Raw genomic sequence first — 20,617 nt, 5'->3', positions numbered from 1 at the left:
AGCTCACTGAGACGTCCTGAGTCTATGAAGAAGGATGAAGGCTGCCTGTATAGGATTTCTGTCTGCTATATTTTCTAAATTGGACTTGTTAGTTTTATAACTCCTATCTTCATAATGTGAGGCTCACGGAGCAGACACGGCACTTAAAAAATGTTTATTGGCTCGGTCTGATCTGCACCCATTGGCATGTTACCGTTTTCCATTTTTTTGGAATGAATGAACTTTAATAAATACAGAAGAAGAGGAATATGGGTGTTGCTGCTCATGACCCCTTGATGAAAATTCCAGCTGCCTGGCTGTCCCTGTATTCAATGGCCAGAAAATATGGGACTTGCTGCCAATGTTACTCAATAGAAAGGGATTATAATTTTCGAAAATAAAATACAAATGCTAATTTTATACAATGCAAAAATTACCCACTGATAAATTAATAAAAATATATACATCAAAACATTTTTTGGATGCAATCAAGAATAACTATGTATTTATTTTATTTAGTTATATGTTTGAATTGAGTTAGGGGGAAGAATTTTAGCACTGCATCAATTAAGATTTACTTTTCCCCAAAAAACTATTTTTGCTTTAAAAGCACAACTATCAAACACTTCTGAAAAATAAAGTAACCACAGGCCCATTTATTCCACCCCCAGCTCCCAAATATCATATGCAAACACCTAATATCCAAAAGTCAGTATTTGCATTCAACTAGGTCTAGGCCTATACCAACTCAAGGCCTTAAAGTTGAACTACACTGCATCTGAGCACCACAAACCAAAAACTCTATTCAATTTATTTTTAATATTTAACACAAACTCCCCCATCCATTTATGTCTCCATGCTTTATTTTGCTGAGAAATCACTTTGAAAAATACCCTCCTAACATTTCTTGCAGTGGCCATCTTGAATAAGAGCAGATGATTCACGCAGCATTTACTTCATGGAATTTGCCCTTAGCTCAAGCATGCAGGCAGGAGGGTGTGCTTAGCTGAGAAACCCCCACCTCTCCTCCTGGAATGTATGAAATCATTTGCCCTAGCCAGAAACCAAGATGTAACTGAAGAAATGTAAAAAAAAAAACTTTAAAACAAGTAAATCTGATATACATTCTTATCTATTTAATAATGCTGGCAGCAAAAGGATTAAAAATAGTCAATGTTGATTCAGTGCCATCTTAAGAGCATTAAAGGGCCCCGGGCAATGCAGTGCACTGGGGAAATGCCTAGACAATCACCCACGAGAATAAAAATGCAAATAATCAATAAGGCGATATTTATTGGTACAGCAGTGCCAGGCTAATGACAGCTTCCAAGTTTGGCGGCTGGGTCCGGTGAACACAACACGGACAGTAGTCAGAATCGACTGTCCTGTGTGTGCCTGTTCCCGTGCAGGCAGACAGGCATTCCTGCAGTTCTGGGCTCCCCCTCCATGGCCTTTATGGCCTGACAGCAGCGCATTGCCGACAGGTGCTTGCTACCTGCTAAGTTCGGCAGCGGGATGCACACGGGAATCAGGACTAATACTTGGCTGGGTCGCTGGGCAGGTGGGGCCCCCGGGCAACTGCCCAGCGTGCCCATTTGGTAAGATGGCCCTGTGTTGATTGAGAGAGTAAAGTTCCCCTTTACCATTGAGCACTACAATGTGTGATAGGGGAAGGGACATGTAAAGTTCTTATTCAAAAGTTTTTACTATCAACTACTACACAGGTAAAGTAGACACTGGATGATGCCTATATGCATTGGCATGGTCACTTTGTTGTAAAGAAAATTTTAATAAGTTTACTGTGTTATTTACACAAGGTGTGGACCTGGCAGGAAGAACTTACCTGTGAACAAGTACCATAGGTTATTGGGCTCTATTGTTTCTAGCTCCCCCCGCCGGGTGGTTTTTCTGTGGCGGATTTTGTACCCGGTAATAAATCCATTCTGAGTTCCTGAGGGGGGTGGTAGCCAGCTTACTTTTATACTCTGAAAAAAAAAATCATCAGTGTTAAATTTTACTGTACCTTATCAAGAGATTTTAAAACGTTATAACACAATCTGCTTATGGTACTACTTAAAGTAGAATACAATACAAGAAAACCTTTATAAAAGGGCAATATATCCAAAACCTATACACTATATGGTCAAAGGTTTGTGGATACCTGGAGATTACACCTACAACTATGACCAAAAGTAGGTGTGCCCAAAGACAGCTCCATAAAAACATGGTTTATTAAGTTTGGTGTGGAAGAGCTTGAGTGGCTTGCACATGTCCCTACTGAACACCTCTGGTATGAACTAAAACAACCATTGCAAGCCAGGTTTTCTAATTGAACATCAGTACCTGACCTCATAAATTTTCTTTTTGCTTACGAACTAAAAATCTTGTGGTAAGCAGTACTAGAAGAGTTGGGCTGTTAAAGTGGCCATAAGCCTGGTGATTTGTGATCAGTTTAGGTACAAGCGATCGCAAAACAAGCAATTCACCATCAAATAAAATATTGAATGATACAACAGATGCAGTATTATTCTGCATATGCAGTTGACTGAAAATATTGATAAAAAAATATGATCTATCAGTTATCCGCCATTCTCAACCATGATAATCCAGAGGTTTCACAAGGATCCTTGAGATGTGGCTATTTGACCTCCCATTTTGTGGTGCCTTCATAGGTCTGGGGCCAGCGCCATTTGAAAGAGCCAAAGGATTTATGCCAAAGATCTTTTTAGCAGCCCATAAAGGTGGCATTTTGACCACCACTGCAAGGGGGATATTTTTACCACTGACCATCAATATAAGGTGTGTTTTTCACACTGACTTCTAATGAATTGGTTTTAACAAAGGTTCCCTGTGACTTGAAAGTGGTTCTAAAGGCCAGTATTTTTTTTTTACCTCATTACATTCTATGCATTAGGGTAAAAAAACCTTCTGGGTGCACCTTCCAAACCAGTTCCTCTTATACCTACTTGAGACTCTTCTTGATCCAGCAATATGCATGAGAGCAGTGGCTCTCCTGGGTCTCTCTCTCCTCATTGGCTCACACAGCAGTGAGAGCCATTGGCTCCTGCTGCTTTCAGCCAGTGGGCCAATGAAGAGAGAGCGGGGGCATGGCTAAGCCGTGCTCTGTGTGTGAATAGACACACTGAGCGGAGTTTGGGAGCGAGCCTGCATGAGTGCCCCTATAGCAAGAGGCTTGCTATTGGGGGCACTCAGAAGGAGGGAGCAGTCAGGACCGCCATCGGGGGACCCAAAAAGAAGAAGAGTGTTGCTCCTCTGTGCAAAACCATTACACAGAGCAGGTAAGTATAACATGTTTGCTGTTATATAATATTTAATAAACCTGTGCGCCATGATATGATATGAATAAATAAATATTAAGCAAAAAACTAGTGAAATAAATAATAATAGGCTGCCACCCAATTAGTGTATAACACTAAGTAAATAAAAAGTAGAATACAGGGGGCTCTGATAATAAGCCTAAAAGATCCAACCAATACAGATTAAAAATGTGTGTGAAACCAATTGATATTCCAACCCTTAACCAAGTGTATAAATATGTATAAAATTACATGAATAATAATTAGTAAATAAATAAATTAAAAAGAGTAAAAATTCAGATAACATATAGATAACCTATACAACTGAATATGCGCTGCCACCTAAAAGTAAAAACAAAAATGTGTGGCTGCTGCTATCACCTAATGTGTTCCCACATCCACAGTAAATAAACAAAAAATATGTGATAGCGCTGCTCAAAAAACACCTAAATATAATATGCCAAAATATCAACAATATAAAAAAATATAAAGTGCTGGTGCAAACAAAAAGAAAAGTGCTAATAGTGCAAAAAATATGCAAATACCAAAACAGCTCTAAGGCAACACAGGAGAGAAAAATTGCTTCCAATAGTGCAGTACCTGGGTTACTAGGCTGAATAAACCAGCTCACCCCCAGCTTCATACAATGCACTCACATTTAATGAAAAAACATTTATATAGAAGTTAATATCCAACGGTCTCACGTGTTCCATATAAGTGATCCCACCATCAGGCTCAACTTCTACACGTTATGCTACTATCACAGGTGGCTTCATCTGGAGTAAAGCCGAGCAGTTGTGGTGGGGTAAATTTATAGAAAGGACTGATAATCATTGTAAATTTCTCCAATTCGCACATGTGCCTTCACCTCGGGGGAACCTGGAAATACGCGCATGCGCAATAGCGTACGACCGAGGCCGCTCATAGAGGATCCAAGAGCGGTGCTACAGAAAGATGGCCGAATGGAAGACAGATAACTGAGACAGTAAATGTATGCCTGAAATGCAGGATCACAAAAATGTATACACCTTACAGTTTTCAATACAATTCAGCAGATGTCAATAAATCAACATACAGAAAGAAAAAAGTATGCTAGTGATCCTGATCTATAAAGCTATTGCTCCAATAAACTGTGAATACCTGAATAATGAGAAAATAAAAGCGTACCTCTATGAAAATCAGCACTTTATTGTGCTTTATATATTCATTTTATATATGCACGAACCGGAGAAATTTACGATGATTATCAGTCCATTCTATAAATTCACCCTGCCACAACTGCTCGACTTTGCTCCAGATGAAGCCCCGTGTGATAGTGGCGTAACGCGTAGAGGTGGAGCCTGGTGGTGGGATCACTTATATGGAACATGTGAGACCTGTTGGATTTTAACTTGGAAGCAATTTTTCTCTCCTGTGTTGCCTTGAAGCTGTTTGTGAACAGTGTGGAGCCACTATAGAAGGGAAATCAGATCCCCCTAAAGGAACCTGAACATCAGAGATTATTCCTTATTATGCTTGTTTGACCACTTGTGGGCCTATGATGGAGGTGAGCATGCACTGCACCTGGTGAATGGAGCACAGGATATGGAGTGGAGAAACACTGTGTTAATCTGTGAAGTACACTGCTGTATCAGAGACTCTTTTTGTGCACAATTTAAAGAAGAATTACTACTGATTATATTTGCAAGGGGACTTTTAATCTTTTAGTATTTTGTACATTTTTTGCACTATGAGCACTTTTCTTTATATTTTTGCACCAGCACTTTATATATTTTTTATATTGTTGATATATTAGCATATTATATTTAGGTTATTTTTCTCAGCAGTGTTATCATATATTTTTTATTTATTAATTTATATGTCATGCGGTATAAATTAATAATAGTCGATGAATATTAATAATTAGACATGCAATTAACAATGCAACAAATATTAGGCATTAGATGTGCATGTAGTGGCACCACACCAATAAATACTATCAATGTTGTGCAAAATAAAGTCCATAAAATATCCACGCCACCTAAAAGTCCATGAGCCACTTTCAGTTTAAAAATTCACTCCACACCATTTAGTGACACCCAGTGAGCCGTAGAGATGCTAAATTCTCACCAGACCACTAGTGACCGCCTCCTTAAAAGTGGTCAATAAGCTCTTGATATCATTCCTCACATAGCCAGGATCACTTAGGCTGGTGGTTACTCACATATAGAAAAGTAAGCACATACAGAGAAAGATACTCATAGTGTAGTAAGTTAAAACAAGTAAAGGGCCTCTTACATAAAAAGGTGCCTTATCGGCACCAATATAGCCCACAATTGTATAGGGAACTTGCGATTCCAATTACTGGAAGTAACATGGCCAGAGGTTGCATATCGAAAGCTCCACCTCTATGTGTTCCGTCATGATGACGTCTTTAGGAAGACGTCCTAGTGTACCCATTGGATGGATTTCCCATCACTTCCTGAAAGGAAATTAGGGGAAATATCTGCAACAGGGGCACAAACACAAATATAACCTAACAGAGAGACTCCAACCTTTCATTGCTCTTTATAAAACAAAAGATTTGGCTTGAGTCATGCTTTATTTATGTGAAAATGATAGGTACGTTTTTTTTACCATTAACGTTGGAAGAAAAATAACTTATGAAAAAGTCATAAGCAAGGAAAAAAGTAATTTTTTTTTGGAACTCAAAGTCACGGTAATTACTGTTAAAAAAATGTGTTACAGTTTCCACAGCTGGATATATCATTCCTACTTTAGCACTTCAGATATTCTGAGGTCATCGCAGACTTTGCAACTTCTCCGTTCTTCATTATAACTTGTGAAGTTAACACAACTTCCGTGTTCCAAAAGCAAGCCAAGTATAGACAGTTATAGAAAGAAGTCAACATGGAGAAGCAGACCTGATCAAAGTAAAGTTGTTGTTTTTTTGGAAAAGGCAAATTATTCTGGTTGTCTTGTTCAGGATATCACATTTGTAGCCATGCCAGCTTTCAAAAATTAGAACATAATATGTTTGGGTTTATATCTGGGCTTCTAAATAGCTCTACTATTTGAAGCTATAGAAAAGCCTAAAGTTAGACTGCAGGTCATTTTTAAGTCAGTCCATCTGATATTTTAAAACATAGATTTTGCAGAGTTAAAGCTGAACTCCAGACAAAACCTATTGTATTGCTTTCACTACTGTAATTTATTGGAAGCCACCAACAGAGTCCCTTGCTTGTATGAAGTTATATGACTTTCAAAACTTGATTCAAAACTCTGCATCTGTCACTCTACAAATGAACAATTTGGCAGTGTGTCCGTTTGCAAAAGCAACCGAATATTTCATTCCACTGATTACAAGTAATATAACTGTATGAATGCCAACAATCTGCTGATTGAATAATTGAAAAATCTCCAGTTATTTAATTAGTATTGAAAAAAAAAAAAAAATGTGCGCTTTATTCAAAACCGCAAGTGTTCATTTGGATTATACAATTATTTCTTTGCTTGGAAAGCCCTGTTAAAGCATATGTAAACCTTAACAATTGAAAGCATTCTGTTATATGTATTCAAAAAGTGCACCAAAAAAAAAAATGTGTTTGTCCTGACAAAAATCTTGTGAGCTGATAACGCTCTGTGACCTCTACTGACTGGCATTAATTATTAGGTATTTGTATTCGTTATATTGTTACATGCTATCTATAAAGACTACAGAACACCACCCCTTTTGCTAAGGAGAAGAGGTGATGACCATATGACACTGCTACCCTGAGAAAGGAAGCGTGTTCCTGGCAGGAGCATCAGGTGGGAAAAAAAGGAAAAGAAAGCTTACAAAAAGAAAACTAAAACAGTCATCACATCTAATGCCACTATGCTGCAAAATATTAAATGTATGCTCTTGGGTTTAGACTTTAAAGCTGTACTCCTGGCACCTACTGTAGATAAACCCATGTGGCACCACACTGCTCCATCAAGGCAGATTTACAAATTACAGCCCCCAACTCTCCCCAAACTATCTGAGCCCCCTACTTCCAATGTTACTATGTCCTGTAGGGACATAGGGGTCAATAATACATCAATGCTCAAGAAGTCAAGACTTGCTCAAGGCAGTTGAAGCCCTCCACTGTATGACTACACCAATGGCGCCTGAAGACCTCCAGTGTGTGTCTACACCAATGGCAGCTGAAAACCTCTGGTGTGTGTCTACCCCAAAGGCAGTTGAAGACCTCCAGTGTGTGTCTACACTAAAGGCAGCTGAAGATCGTTAGGGTATGTCTACACCAAAGGCAGCTGAAACCCTCCAGTGTGTGTCTAGCCCAGCTGAAGACCTCTAGTATGTGTCTACACAAAGGCAGCTGAAGACCTCCAGTATGTGTCTACACAAAGTCAGCTGAAGACCTCTAGTATGTGTCTATGCAAAGGAAGCTGAAGACCTCTAGTATGTGTCTACACAAAGGCAGCTGAAGACCTCCAGTATGTGTCTATGCAAAGGAAGCTGAAGACCTCTAGTATGTGTCTACACAAAGGCAGCTGAAGACCTCTAGTATGTGTCTACACAAAGGCAGCTGAAGACCTCTAGTATGTGTCTACACAAAGGCAGCTGAAGACCTCTAGTATGTGTCTACACAAAGGCAGCTGAAGACCTCTAGTATGTGTCTACACAAAGGCAGCTGAAGACCTCTAGTATGTGTCTACACAAAGGCAGCTGAAGACCTCCAGTATGTGTCTATGCAAAGGAAGCTGAAGGCCTTCAGAATGTGTCTACACAAGGGAAGCTGAAGACCTCCAGTATGTGTCTACATCAAAGGCAGCTGAAGACCTTAAGTGTGTGTCTACACTAAAGGGAGCTGAAGACTTTTAGTGTGTGTCTACACCAAAGGCAGCTGAAGGCTTTCAGTGTGTGTCTACACCAAAGGCAGCTGAAGACCTACAGTGTGTGTCTACACCAAAGACAACTGAAAAAAGTTGTTGTCTTTACCCCTGGTGCCCAACACATGGCTCAAGGGCTGCACGTGGTCCTCTGCAGGTGGCCTGTGAGCTATTGGCAGCAGAACAGCACCAATGCGGGGGTTAGGGGGTTACATTTTCCTCCACTGACCACCAATACAGTAGTTGTGCTGCTATTGTGGCGCCCTCTGGAAGTTTTTTGGAGAATGTCGCTACTGAAACGCGCTATGATTTTTAAGTTGACTACCACTGGTCTACACCAAAGGTAGCTGCAGATCTTCATTTTGTGCCTCCACAAAAGGCAGCTGCAGACCTCCAGTATGTGCCTACACAAAAGCAGCTGAAAGACCTGCAGTTTGTTTCTACACCAAAGGCAGCTGAAGACCTCCAGAGTGGGTCTACACCACATCCAACAAAGCAAAGATGGCAGCCTCTCAGTATTCTAGCTTGTACTAAAGTGTTTTAGCCTTGTACCGAACACCATACCCAGAGAACATGAATTATCTAGTTCCATAATCAGGGAACATATACAGAAAGATGCCTTGGGGACTTAGGATTAAAGGATTCTGAAGCAGGAATCTGGTGTTGAAACTATAATTAGCACAGTAAGAATCAAACGGAAAACTATTATTCTTAATAATTTAAAGGATTTCCATTTGAAGAAATGATCATTTTCTCTGCTTTGTTAAACAGCCTTCCCCATCTTCCAATTCTCTCCCATTTCAGTAATGCAGCTAATCTCTCCTGCACAGTAGGACAGTAATTCACAATATGCATTTTCATCTGCAGGACACAACAGACACAAATCTGGCGGTACCTATCTCTTAATTAAAAAGGCATGTTTACCAAATGAGAAAAGTGTATTCATCGTTGTACATTGACACACATATAATAACTCTTAAATCCTCATGGAATTATCTAATGCCAACGCTTTACGTTTTTTCTAATGCATGCGGTGATGGTAGGGATGTGACATTGTTGTAAGTTGAAGTATGGGGACAACTTCCATATAATAAAAGGTATTTAGCTGCAAAGCCCAAATCAAAGGGGTTGATTTACTAAAGGCAAATAGGCTGTGGACTTTGCAAGTGCAGTTGCTCCAGAGCTTGGAAAATGAGATAAAGCTTCACTTTGCAATGAATACCCAAACAATCACATGCATGCAAAATAAAAAAAAATTATTTTTTTGCTTGCACATGATTGGATGATGAAAGTCAGAAGAGCTTTTCTTTATGGAGCAACTGCACTTGCAAATTGCACAGTCTATTTTCCTTTAGTAAATCAACCCTATGTGTGGTGCATGGTAGTGATCCTCATGTTGAATGTACCAAGGCAGTGCAGCAGAATGTCCTTGCATAGGATAATGCAATGCACCTGTGTGCTGTGGTGCTTTGCTTGTTAAAAATGCAACATATTCCTTAAAATATGTGATGAGAAGCTTTTTTAGCCCATTCAACGTATTATGGAGTGATTATACATATAATTTGGGATATATTTATTGTTATATTTTGTTTAATATAATTGTTTCTGGACATATAGGTGGAGAAAAACTGTTATGTTTGTCCTATATATTCATCCTATAGATTTGTTAATACATTTATAAAAAAATCAACAATTCCATCACTCTCTGTACACAAATTGTGATATACAAACACAGCCAGACAGGACACTTCCAATGTTGAAATATTGTAAGGCATTTACTGAAATCTTAAAATCAATAGGAACACTTATATATTATTAGTGCCCATATGTATACCACATGAATAAATCCCAAGAAACACTGAATAAAACTACCACCTGTGTCCTATCCTGGATGATCTGGCCAGCACAGGCAGTAGTGTGATGACATATTTAGGCCGTACTCAATGCGTTTCGTCATCAATGTGATTTTATCCACATTCTTTTTACAGACATTTCACTAGACCAGCAGTCTCCACACTTACGAAACAAAGGGCCAGTTTACTGTCTTTCAGAATTTGGGGGGCAGACTGTGGCCAGTGGGAGTAGAAAATGCCCCAGCATCAATAGGATCATTGCCTCAGGCTTGGTGATCAGTGGGAGTAAAAAAGTTACACAGTACCTGTGATCAATAGCAGGAGGAATAGTGCCCCATTATTGGTATAAGTAGAAGGAATAGTTCCCCATTGTTGGTGTCAGTGGGAGAAATAGTGTCCCATCAATTATAACTGCAGGAGGAATTATGCCCCATCGTTGCTGTCAATGGAAGGTATGGAGCCCCACCGTTGGTGTTAGTAAGAAGAATAGTGCTCCAACTCTGGTATTAGTGGAAGGAATAGTGCCTCATCATTGGTGTTAGTGGGAGGAATAGTGCCCCATCATTTATAACAGTGGGTGGAATTATGCCCCATTATTGGTGTCAGTGGAAGGAATGGAGCTTCATTGTTTGTGCCAGTGGAGAAATACCGTGTGTCCCCGAAAATAAGACCGGGTCTTATATTAATTTTGGCTACAAAAAACGCACTAGGGCTTATTTTCAGGGGATGTCTTATTTATTTATGGTATGTAAAAAGACGGACTTAAAGGGATTGTAACCCTAAAATAAATAAATATCCTGGTCCTTTAAAGCATGGTAGACAGCACAGTGCTTGTGTTGTGTCATTTAGCCATCTTTATGTTCCAAAAAACCTGGAATAAAATAAAATGTTAAAAAAAGTTCTCTCCCTGTCAGCTGAGGAGTCAGCATTATGACATTCTGTAATCCCAAAAATAAACCTTGGATAAAGTCTTTGTAAAAATATGTAATGGATTTTGTAAAAAGATTATGGAATGTGCAGTGTGTCTCCTTTTGTAACTTTATTGTGGAAAATACCATATTTACAGCGCTGCTGGGCACTGACGTGACCCTCCGGAGCTCTACTTTCCCTCTCCGAATACTGCAGAAGGAGGGGCTGAGATCAAGGATTTTACTAGGGCTTATTTTTGGGGTAGGGCTTATATTGCAGCCATCCCTGAAAATCATGCTAGGTCTTATTTTCGGGGTAGGGCTTATTTTCAGGGAAACAGGGTAGTGCCCCATCATTTATAACAGTGGGTGGAACTATGCCCCATTATTGGTGTCGGTGGAAGGAATGGAGCCTCATTGTTGGTGTCAGTGGGAGAAATAGTGCCCTAAGGGACAGATAATAGCAGACAAAGAGCCTACATTAGGATTTAATGCTGATCAATGGAGTTTAGAGTTTTCTTTTTAGTTTTGAATTGAGTAAGAAGGGGGTTAGGTCCCCTATCTATGTTTTGCTGTATATGTTCCATTGGCTAGATTTCCATTGACTTAATGTCCAGGAAATTAATGGTGGTAGGTAGTGGTCTGATTTATTTCTTTTTTTTTTTTACTTTACTAAAGGTGACAGAAATTGACACTTTATTCAATTATATGCACTGCATCGCATTGTGCCGCACTGCCAGTGTGGTGACATGAAGTACAGTAAGCTGCACTGCCTAAAATTGTAGCCATGCTTCCTTTTTTGTGAAACGGGCATATAGAAAATGATTGTATGCATATCTCATACCTGACCGATGATGTAGAAGCTGCAAATCACTGTAGTAGTCACTGCTACTACAGTGATAGCCGCAATCCCCCAGGACCTGTGCCCTTGCATTGAGCCTGTGCTGACCAATGCAGATAAATGGACATGGTGTGACCGAGTCCTAAACCAGGGGGAATTATTTAGGAAGTTGCAGGTTTCATACTTGTTTCTTCTAACACCTTGTTATCTGTTAATACCAAAAGATCGGAGGAAGCTATAAAAAAAGCCAGATAACAAATATCTGCGGCTCAGTGACAGATAGAGCGACATTAAACAGATTCTCAGCCTGAATTGGAATAAATGTCAGTAAATGGCTGATGATTATGAGCCGCTCTCAATCCAATATATTGCAAGCTCTAAAGCACAGAGAGCTCGCCGTTCGCCTTCATACAGCGTGTCAGCGGGATACTGCGGACTAGATGTGATGTGTGGCCGTGTACAAAGTCTAATGGAAACTACTTACACTAAATCAACTACTGTGCTGGGTGACAGCTTAGCTTCACACTAAAAAGCTATCAAGTTTTAAAAGAGTAACAACAATGTTATGGCAAGAAGGGCAAACCTTGGAAATGACTTCAGGACTCAGGAGCACCAGCAATATTACAGAAAATCAAATGCTGCAAAGATAGACAAGTAAGAAGGGTAGTTGCCCTTTTTTTATAACTTTTTATAATATATAACTTTCTGTTATAAATGATGTTTTGCAGCACCTAATTATAAATGTGTCAAATATTACAGTTTTCTCATGCAAAGGCCATTAAATGTCTGATGATGCTGTCGGTGAAGTATACCTAATGCAGCTCTCTGTGATGGGGTGCCAACAATGCTGCACTGCTCCTGAATTCAGTGCAGAGTTGTCACTGTCATGTGGGCTGTGACTGCTTGCACTAGAGTGGGAGGAGAAGAACATTGCAGGGGGTGTGGCTATAAGCATTGGGGGAGTGGTGTCTGGCCAGCTTAGTTAAAGTGCTTCTAAACCCCTACAGGCTGGGGTTGTGGATGGTGGGGGATGGTGTGTGCTTGTGTGTGCATGTGTGCGTGCTGAATGTGTGTGATTGGATGGTTGTCTTTCATCATTTTTGCCTTCGGAACCCCATTAAAGCCCTGGTAGACTTTGTCCTATGGACTGCCCTGTCCGGGTTCCAGGATGGGCCCCATAGTTGTGGGGCTCTTCCCTAGCAACTAGGATTACTTTTACAGTGAAGGGAAGAATTAATGGCACTGCCGTATGTCTGCTAAAGGACAGCGTGATTCTCTGCGTGCTGGGAAAACGCACAAAGTGTGAGCCTAGTCTCAGTTGAGTTTCTTAAAGTATAACTAAAGGCAAAACTTTTTTTTTAGTTTTGGACAGAGTAGAGAGGGATTCGAACACCTGTCACGTTGTTATTGCTGTCTGTGTCCCCTTTAAGGAGATTCCTCTCTATTTGTCCTTTTTACCATAATCCTTAAAAATGAAAGTAAAAAAATCCCAAATTTTGGGTTGTCCCCAGAAAAGTAATAGAGGGGAAATCTTCCAATGGGGACACTTGTTCTGGTCACCCAGGGCTCCCTTAATTTTCAGGAAATTCTTCTCACTTCCTGTTTGGCTATGGGACCGGAAGTGAATAGAAATCTCCCCAATGGGGCACAAACGGGCAAAAAAAAAAAAATCTGACAGGGTTATAACCTTCTCTTGCTCTATCCAAAAAAGTTTTGCCTATAGTTCTACTGCAGTAGAGAAAAGTGAGGTCATTGACTTGGCTGTGCTGTCTGGCAGGCCTGCTAAGACATTAAGAACGGCTGAACAGAATTACAAATCTCTTTGGCAGGTGAAGCCTTTTTACAAATACGTACTTCATCTGCCTGTTTAGCTGTTTTCCCCGAGTTCACTTTAAAGACAGACTTTTTGCAACACTTACTGGCTTGACATGAGAAGTGCTGAGACCTGTCACCGAGTTGGCATGCGAGACTATAATCTTCTGACGGGAGTGTATAACATTCGTTGGCATGATGTGACGCTTGCTTTTAACCAAGCATAAAATCCCTTTAATGCGACAGTGTGCACCATAAAGCAGTGCAAGGGTAGTTTGTGATCTTTTATTGTTTACACTACACAAAGCCTGAACAGATTAGCTGGCAGAGTAAAATGCGGAGCAATGCAGGAAAGGTTTATTTAGCACAATCACCCTGTTTTCAACGTTTACACTGTAAAATGAGAATGACTCGGAATGACCATACACGGGCAGATCTTTGTTAGACGCAACAAAGAATCAAAATCTGATAACGACAGAATGGCAAAATAATGACCTGCGTGATTCAGGGAGAGCTGCGGTCAATACAAAAGTAATTATACATAAAGGCAGGCCCGAAGCAAAGATAAAAAAATAGGCACAGGGCCTCATGATGGGGTTTACAGTAGATACAGGACAACAAGGGTTAATTGGCTGGGGATCATCAATTATTGGGATTGGTCTAAGAGTAATAGTTGGAGTTTTTGGGTTGGGGGCATGCAGGGGACAGAGCAGTTAGGGTCCTTTCACACGAACGATCCGATCAGATCTGCCTGTCAGTTTTTTAGGTGGACCTGATCAGATCCTCCATGCATCCCTATGGGGCAGCGGATGTCAGCTGAGACATATCCGCTGACACCCGCTGCTATCCGATCCGATCCTGTCCATGAAATCCGGATGGACGGAAACTCTATTTTCCATCCGTCCAGCGGATTGGATGGGATGGGATTGGATGAGAACGGACAGGCGGTCGGTTCTCACCTGATTCCCCCATAGAGGACAGCAGGGATCTGACAGCTCCATCTCTGCACACAGCACAGAGACGGAGCTGTCATCTGCCTGCTCAGGGGGGATCGGCGGATCAATCCCCCCCTGAGCAGAACAGAGTCCGCCGGCGGAGGCTGACCATGTGAAAGGATCCTTAGTGAGACAGACCCTGCCGGGGAAGTCTGATGAACAGGAATCCCCGCCCTCCCGCCCTGGTTTGTGTTTTTGTTTTCGCGATTGATTTATTTAAAATAAAAAAAAGGAGGGGGTTTGGCGGTTGGGGTCATTGGAGGTGTTAATATTCTTGGAAAAGTTCATAGGGTAACCCATCTAAGGTATGGAGCCCTCTAGTGGATCCCAGTTAATGGTGGATTAACGGGAAAGTGGTAATAAGGATGTATAGGTTGTGAAGTGTGATTGCCCCCAAGACGGTGTTGCGCAGCTGTGGACCGTTAAGTATTAACCCTGATACACAATTCTAATTTGTTTTTTTGGTGCATCCCAAGACCGGCAACCTTTATGTTATGGGCAGTGGTTTTTGTATGGTTTCTGTTTTAAGAAATGTTTATTTTGTTAATTTGTTAATAAAATGGCCTATCAGGCCAAAATTTTCTCCATATTGATGTCATGCGTTATTTGTTCAGAGTTAGTGCTATGGGTATCAGTTTGGGCAGAAATAAGTATGGGTTGTATTTATCTGTAATACACTACTCATGACAATTTATAATGGCTATTTATTTGTTTAACCTTTAATCTAGTACACAGAGCTGTGGGAGGGGCTAAGCAGACCCCACCCAGTACAGGCTGCCTGCAGAAAATTACAGGAGGGGTGGAGACAAGACCAGTCACCCTGCAGAAGGAGAGAGAGCAGCAGTGAGTGGTCTTTATTACAGGAAGCTTCTGCACAGAGGGAAATCCTCACACTGGATTACTGCACAGAGACACAAATAACACCAAGATCAAATAAGAACACACAACTTGCATTAAGTCAATATTTGCTAATCATTCTAATATCACTTAGATATGTTTTTTGGCCAATTAGTCCATTCAAAGTACAAAATGCAAACCAATGTTCTTATGACTGTGAGTTTTAAAATGCATTGTGCATGTAATGACCCCATGGGGATTAGTAACTGGGGAGATTCGTGCCTGGACAAGGTCATCTAGACCATTCCCTCCTAGCAAAATACCCCCCGATCATCCCTACTAAGACAAATCTCCCCCCCTACAAAAAAAAATATATATATTATATATTTCCTCTCTACCATATTACTTTTATAGCACAAACCCCACAAATCCCCTTTCCCATCCCTCTCCCAACACAGATCCCCCCAAATCACCACCAAATTTGCCCTCCTAGAGGAATTCCTACCCCCTGCCAATCTCTAAATTCCCCCTCTCAACATAAATCCCTTCCCCTCAATCTCCTTGCACCCCTGCCCCCCCCCCCACCTCACATGATACCACAGTGCCCAGGGCAGCCGTCCCTCCTGTCCACCCCTCGTCCCGGCCCTGGCAGAAAGTGAGGAGAAATTCAATAATTTACAGTTGTCACTTGAACAGGAAATAGGGTAAATCTTTCAACACGGAAACCAGTTTGGGTAGCAACTGTCTATGGGGCCATTCATAAAAAATGATTGCTTATAATAGTGATCATCACTGTTATAAGAAATCTTAGTGTTTAAAAAAAAAAATCCTGATCACTTCCCCAGAGTACTAAAGTGTCACTATGGTAACACTGCACCACTCTAGCCAAAGTATGTAAGAAAAAAATTGTAGGAAAAAAAATAAATAAAGAAAGGAATAATTGTTAAAAAACAAAAAAAATAAAAATAAAAATGTAAAAAAAAAAAAAAAAAAATATTATTATTTTTTTTTTTTTTACCTACTGTTTCCCTGATCACTGTGACACAGACATAAGATGTTGCATTACAGCACTGGTGGCAGTATGTAAAACAAAATGATTTAAAAAAAAAAAAACAACTTTAATTTATTTTCTTAATTTTCCAAAATATTTTGACAAAAAAAATTATAATTTAAAAAAACTCACCATGCCTCTTTTTAAATACCATGGGGTGTCTACTTTCCAAAAATTGGTTATTTTGGGGGTATTTGTACTGTCCTGGTATTTTAGGGCCTCAAGAAGAGTCAGTACATCAATTTTCAGCTATACAGTTTATTCCACATTTTGCAGATTCTATAACTTTCCCACAGACTACATTTCATTCATTTTTTCCCTATTCTCACAGAACTAATCTACATGCACTTTCCCTGGCAAAAGGTGATGCACTCTTTTTTTAAATGAACCCCCTAGTGTTTGTGCTCATCGCTGTTGGAATCTAGCTATGCATAAAAAGCAGTCTTCATTGTAACAGGTTTAGTGAAAAAAGCCGGCATAAATGCCCTTACTATCAATTTATATGAGAGGCAGCGTGACCCCAGTACCCCTGTTCACCCAGCTCCTCATTTATTGGAGAAGTTGTACAGCACAAAGTGGCCATCATTAGGCTGCATTACTGCCCATGGACAGTCAAAGTCCTGCCTAATCTAACTGCAGGGGATCATGGGAAAGATAATAAAATTAAGCTATTTCTCATCTATCTGATGGAGTTAACCGTCGTTTTAATAGGATGCTTCAAATGGAAATGAAAAATGAAACGGTGTTGGAGTCCCTATAAACTGAATTTCAGTCATTTTATTATTAATATGTTATTCGGCCCTGCAACAATCCAGCTCTATTCTACTCTATTTGTAATAGAATTGGAATGAATGCGAGCAATAAAGCACCGGCGGTGCGTTTAATGAGATGCCTATTCCAGTAAGCCAAATCCCATATCTCTAAATAAGCTCTTTATTCTTCGTCAAGCCGATCAATAATTGATAGTTACTTTTCTTTAGGTGGAAATTGTACTTCATCACTGCTGTTTACCTTGCCGGATGAATGGTAATATTTATTGCGTTTTGTTTAAATGGCGTATTCTCCAACCGGCGTACAGATGTACTTTCTGTTCTCCACCGAGTGTCAGTGTGCAATTTCTATGCAAGACGTTATAGGTTCCGAAGAGGGAAGAACGAGTCCCCAACATGGTTATATTATAAAACAAAGGTGATCGTGGATTGTTTATTGTTTGTTCTCCTCTATATTTATCTGGTCCAACTGTATATCAGGCTTCCATTTCTTTCTATGTGGACTCTCTCTCCCTTACCCCTCTCTCGTGTCTACTAGTTTTCCCAACCCCTTGTCTGTGTACTCTATTTTCTCTTTTCCTCTCTCTCTTCTATATGAACACTCTCTCCCTTACCCATTTCTTCATGTCTCCTAGTTGGCACCCTTTATATACTGTCCCTTCAACTACTATCCTCAGTCTCTTTCTTGTGTCTTTGAGTTTGTACTCTCTCTATACCGTTCTTCTTCCTCTATCCTTCCTCAGTCGTTTCTCTCTCTCTCCTATGCATTCTAATTAGCTATATGAGTCCTTTAGTCCCTCTCTCTCTTTATTTATGTGGTTACTCTATCCCTTAACCCTCTCCTGTATCTTATGTCTCCTAGTTTTCACCCTCTCTATTCTGTTTTCTGATTTCCTTATCTTCTCTGTGCTCAGCTTCTTCCCTTTCTCTTTTGCCTTCTAACCAGAGTTGTATAAAGTACTCGAAACCCATACTTGAGTAAAAGTACAAGTGCTCGATTCAAAAGTGACTTGAGTAGAAGTGGAAGTGCTCCATCAAAAAATGACTTGAGTAGAAGTACTAAAGTATTCAACATTTTTTGTACTTAAGTATTGCAAGTAGTTTTTTTAAAAATTTTGCTACTCAAGTACTGAAAGTAAAAGTACCAGTAGTTTTGAAAAAAAAATTGCTACTCAAGTACTGAAAGTAAAAGTACAAGTACTGTGTTATGTAGTTATTAAAGAAAGAAGTCAAAAGTTTGAACATCATATTGTTTTTTATTATTTCAAATGCAGCTTTTATTTATACTTACAGTAGCTTTTATTTTTGTATGCGCTGATAATACACATGTTTTGAGCTTCATGAAACCTGCCATCTACTGTTCTGGCAGTGGTCATTTTTATAATAGTAACGAGTAACTATGCAGCACAAAAAAAAAACATCGGAGTAGAAGTATTGAAATCATTGAAAAAATGTAGTGAAGTAAAAGTGGAAGTAGGAGAAAAAAATTCTACTCTAGGAAAGTACAGATACCGCTTTTCGGTACTTAAAGCGGAGTTCCACCCAAAAGTGGAACTTCCGCTTTAGGGAGTCCTGACCCCCCGACATGCCACATTTGGCATGTCATTTTTTGGGGGGGGGGAGCGGGTACCTAGTTTTGACAGGTACCCGCTCCCACTTCCGCTCGGAGCGCCGCGGCGCCCTGAGCGGAAGTTCTCCTCTCCCCCTCCCTCCCTGCAATCTTCTGGGACACGTCAGAGGTCCCAGAAGATTGCCGGCCAATCACGGCGCGCAGCGCGACTCGCGCATGCGCAGTGGGTACCCGGCTGTGAAGCCGCAAACTGTAACAGCCGGGTGCCCACAGCAGTGATGCCGGCGCCGAGGGAGAGGATCGAGGCTTCCGGCGGCCACATCGCTGGACCGTTGGACAGGTGAGTAAATGGCTGGAACTCCGCTTTAAGTACAGTAGTGAAGTAGTTCTACTTAGTTACTATACATCTCTGCTTCTAACTACCTGTCTGAGTTTAGGCAGGTACAGTCTGTACCCCCTACTGTAGGTGGTGGTCAACCGAAGCAGCAATGCAGAAGGGGATTGAAGTCGTGAGGAACTTGGTTCCTCTATGATTTCTAGCGGTCACCAGGAAAATAGCTGTCCGATTGGATGGTGGTGCCCCTTGTGTCCTTTTGACTGATGGCAGAGCCTATTTAAGGCCCTGGCCCCTTGATTGGCATGCATTGTGTGAGTGGTTAGTGTAGGGAAAGGTTCTCCATCTGTCAGGGACAGTGCATAGCGGCAGGGAGACGTTCCAAATATCAAATTGAAGGGATTGATCTCCTCTCAGGAAGCCTTCCTTTTGGGTGTGGACCAGCAAGGCCGCACTTCCGCTCCTTCTCTGCAGAAGCTATTGGCATCATTGCAAGATGACGTTCCTCTGCTACTGTTGTAAGTGGCTCCGGTTGGTTGTGCCCACCTACCGGGCTTAATTGTGCATTGTGGGACTTACTTAATACACTGTTTTCATTTAACCTCTGTGTATTATCTGCTGCCTGCATGTGTCCTCAATTTTCTCCTATTCTCTCTCTCTCTCTCTTTTATGGAGTCACTCTCTTCCTTACTCCTCTCTCATGTTTTGTGTCTCTTACTTTGCACTCTCTCTATACTGTCTTCCTCTTTTCTCTATCCTCAGCTTCTTCTCTCTCGCCTCTGCCTTCTAATCTCCTGTCCTCAATTTTCTCCTATCCTCTCTCTTTCTTCTATGTGGTCACTCTAACCCAAACCCCTCTCTTGTCTCTCCTAATTTGCACCCTTTCTCTACTGTCTCCTGTTTTCCTACTCTGGGTTCTCTACTTTCTTTCTTTCTATGTGGTCACTCTCTCCCCTACCCTTCTCCTGCATCTCCTAGTTTGCACCGTCTATCCTTCTACTTTCTATCGTAATCTGTTTCTCTCTCTCCTCTGCCTTCTAACTCCGTGTCTCAATTCCTCAATTGTATCTTATCCTCCCTCTTCTATTCGGTCACTTTCTCCCTTATCCATTTCTTGTGTCTTGTGTCTTCTGGTCTGCACCCTTGCTATATTGTTTCCTGCTACCTAACATATACAATATGTACATTTTTTACCCAAAACAGAGTTTTCCTTTAAGAAATGAGTGCCACAATGTCTGTTTATGTCACCAGCCAGTAGAGGGTATCAGTGGCATGATCTTCCTATTACAGTATAGCCAGAGTATGGCCATAAACAATAAAGCCGCCACAAGGTCCCAGAGTATCCTGCAGCTTGTCCCAGATTTGGGCAGGTTCTCGTACTTCGCTCCATTTACAGTGAGATGTTTGACATCTTGACACATAAAGCAATCTCCTTAATTTGATGTGCTGTCTTTATTTTAACAAATAAATAATTTAGATGCTCTGTCCTTGCTGAT

The 20,617-nt window shown here is 40.7% G+C and overlaps 1 protein-coding gene across 4 annotated transcripts in view; it reads right to left on the bottom strand.

Annotated features, from left to right (window-relative positions):
* DCC (DCC netrin 1 receptor) overlaps window positions 1–20,617 on the bottom strand; it is a 1,040,152-nt gene that overhangs the window by 170,248 nt on the left and 849,287 nt on the right. For all 4 annotated transcript variants that reach the window (XM_082267705.1, XM_082267706.1, XM_082267707.1 and 1 more), the window contains exon 13: window positions 1,823–1,964. In XM_082267705.1, coding sequence (XP_082123831.1) covers window positions 1,823–1,964 — 142 coding nt within the window. The remainder of the gene's footprint in view (window positions 1–1,822; window positions 1,965–20,617) is intronic.

Source organism: Pelophylax lessonae (assembly GCF_965119305.1).
Source record: "Pelophylax lessonae genome assembly, chromosome: 1".
NCBI classification, from domain to species: Eukaryota; Metazoa; Chordata; class Amphibia; order Anura; family Ranidae; genus Pelophylax; species Pelophylax lessonae.
Note: the sequence above shows the minus strand (reverse complement) of the source record. Positions and strands in the feature narration are given on the sequence as shown.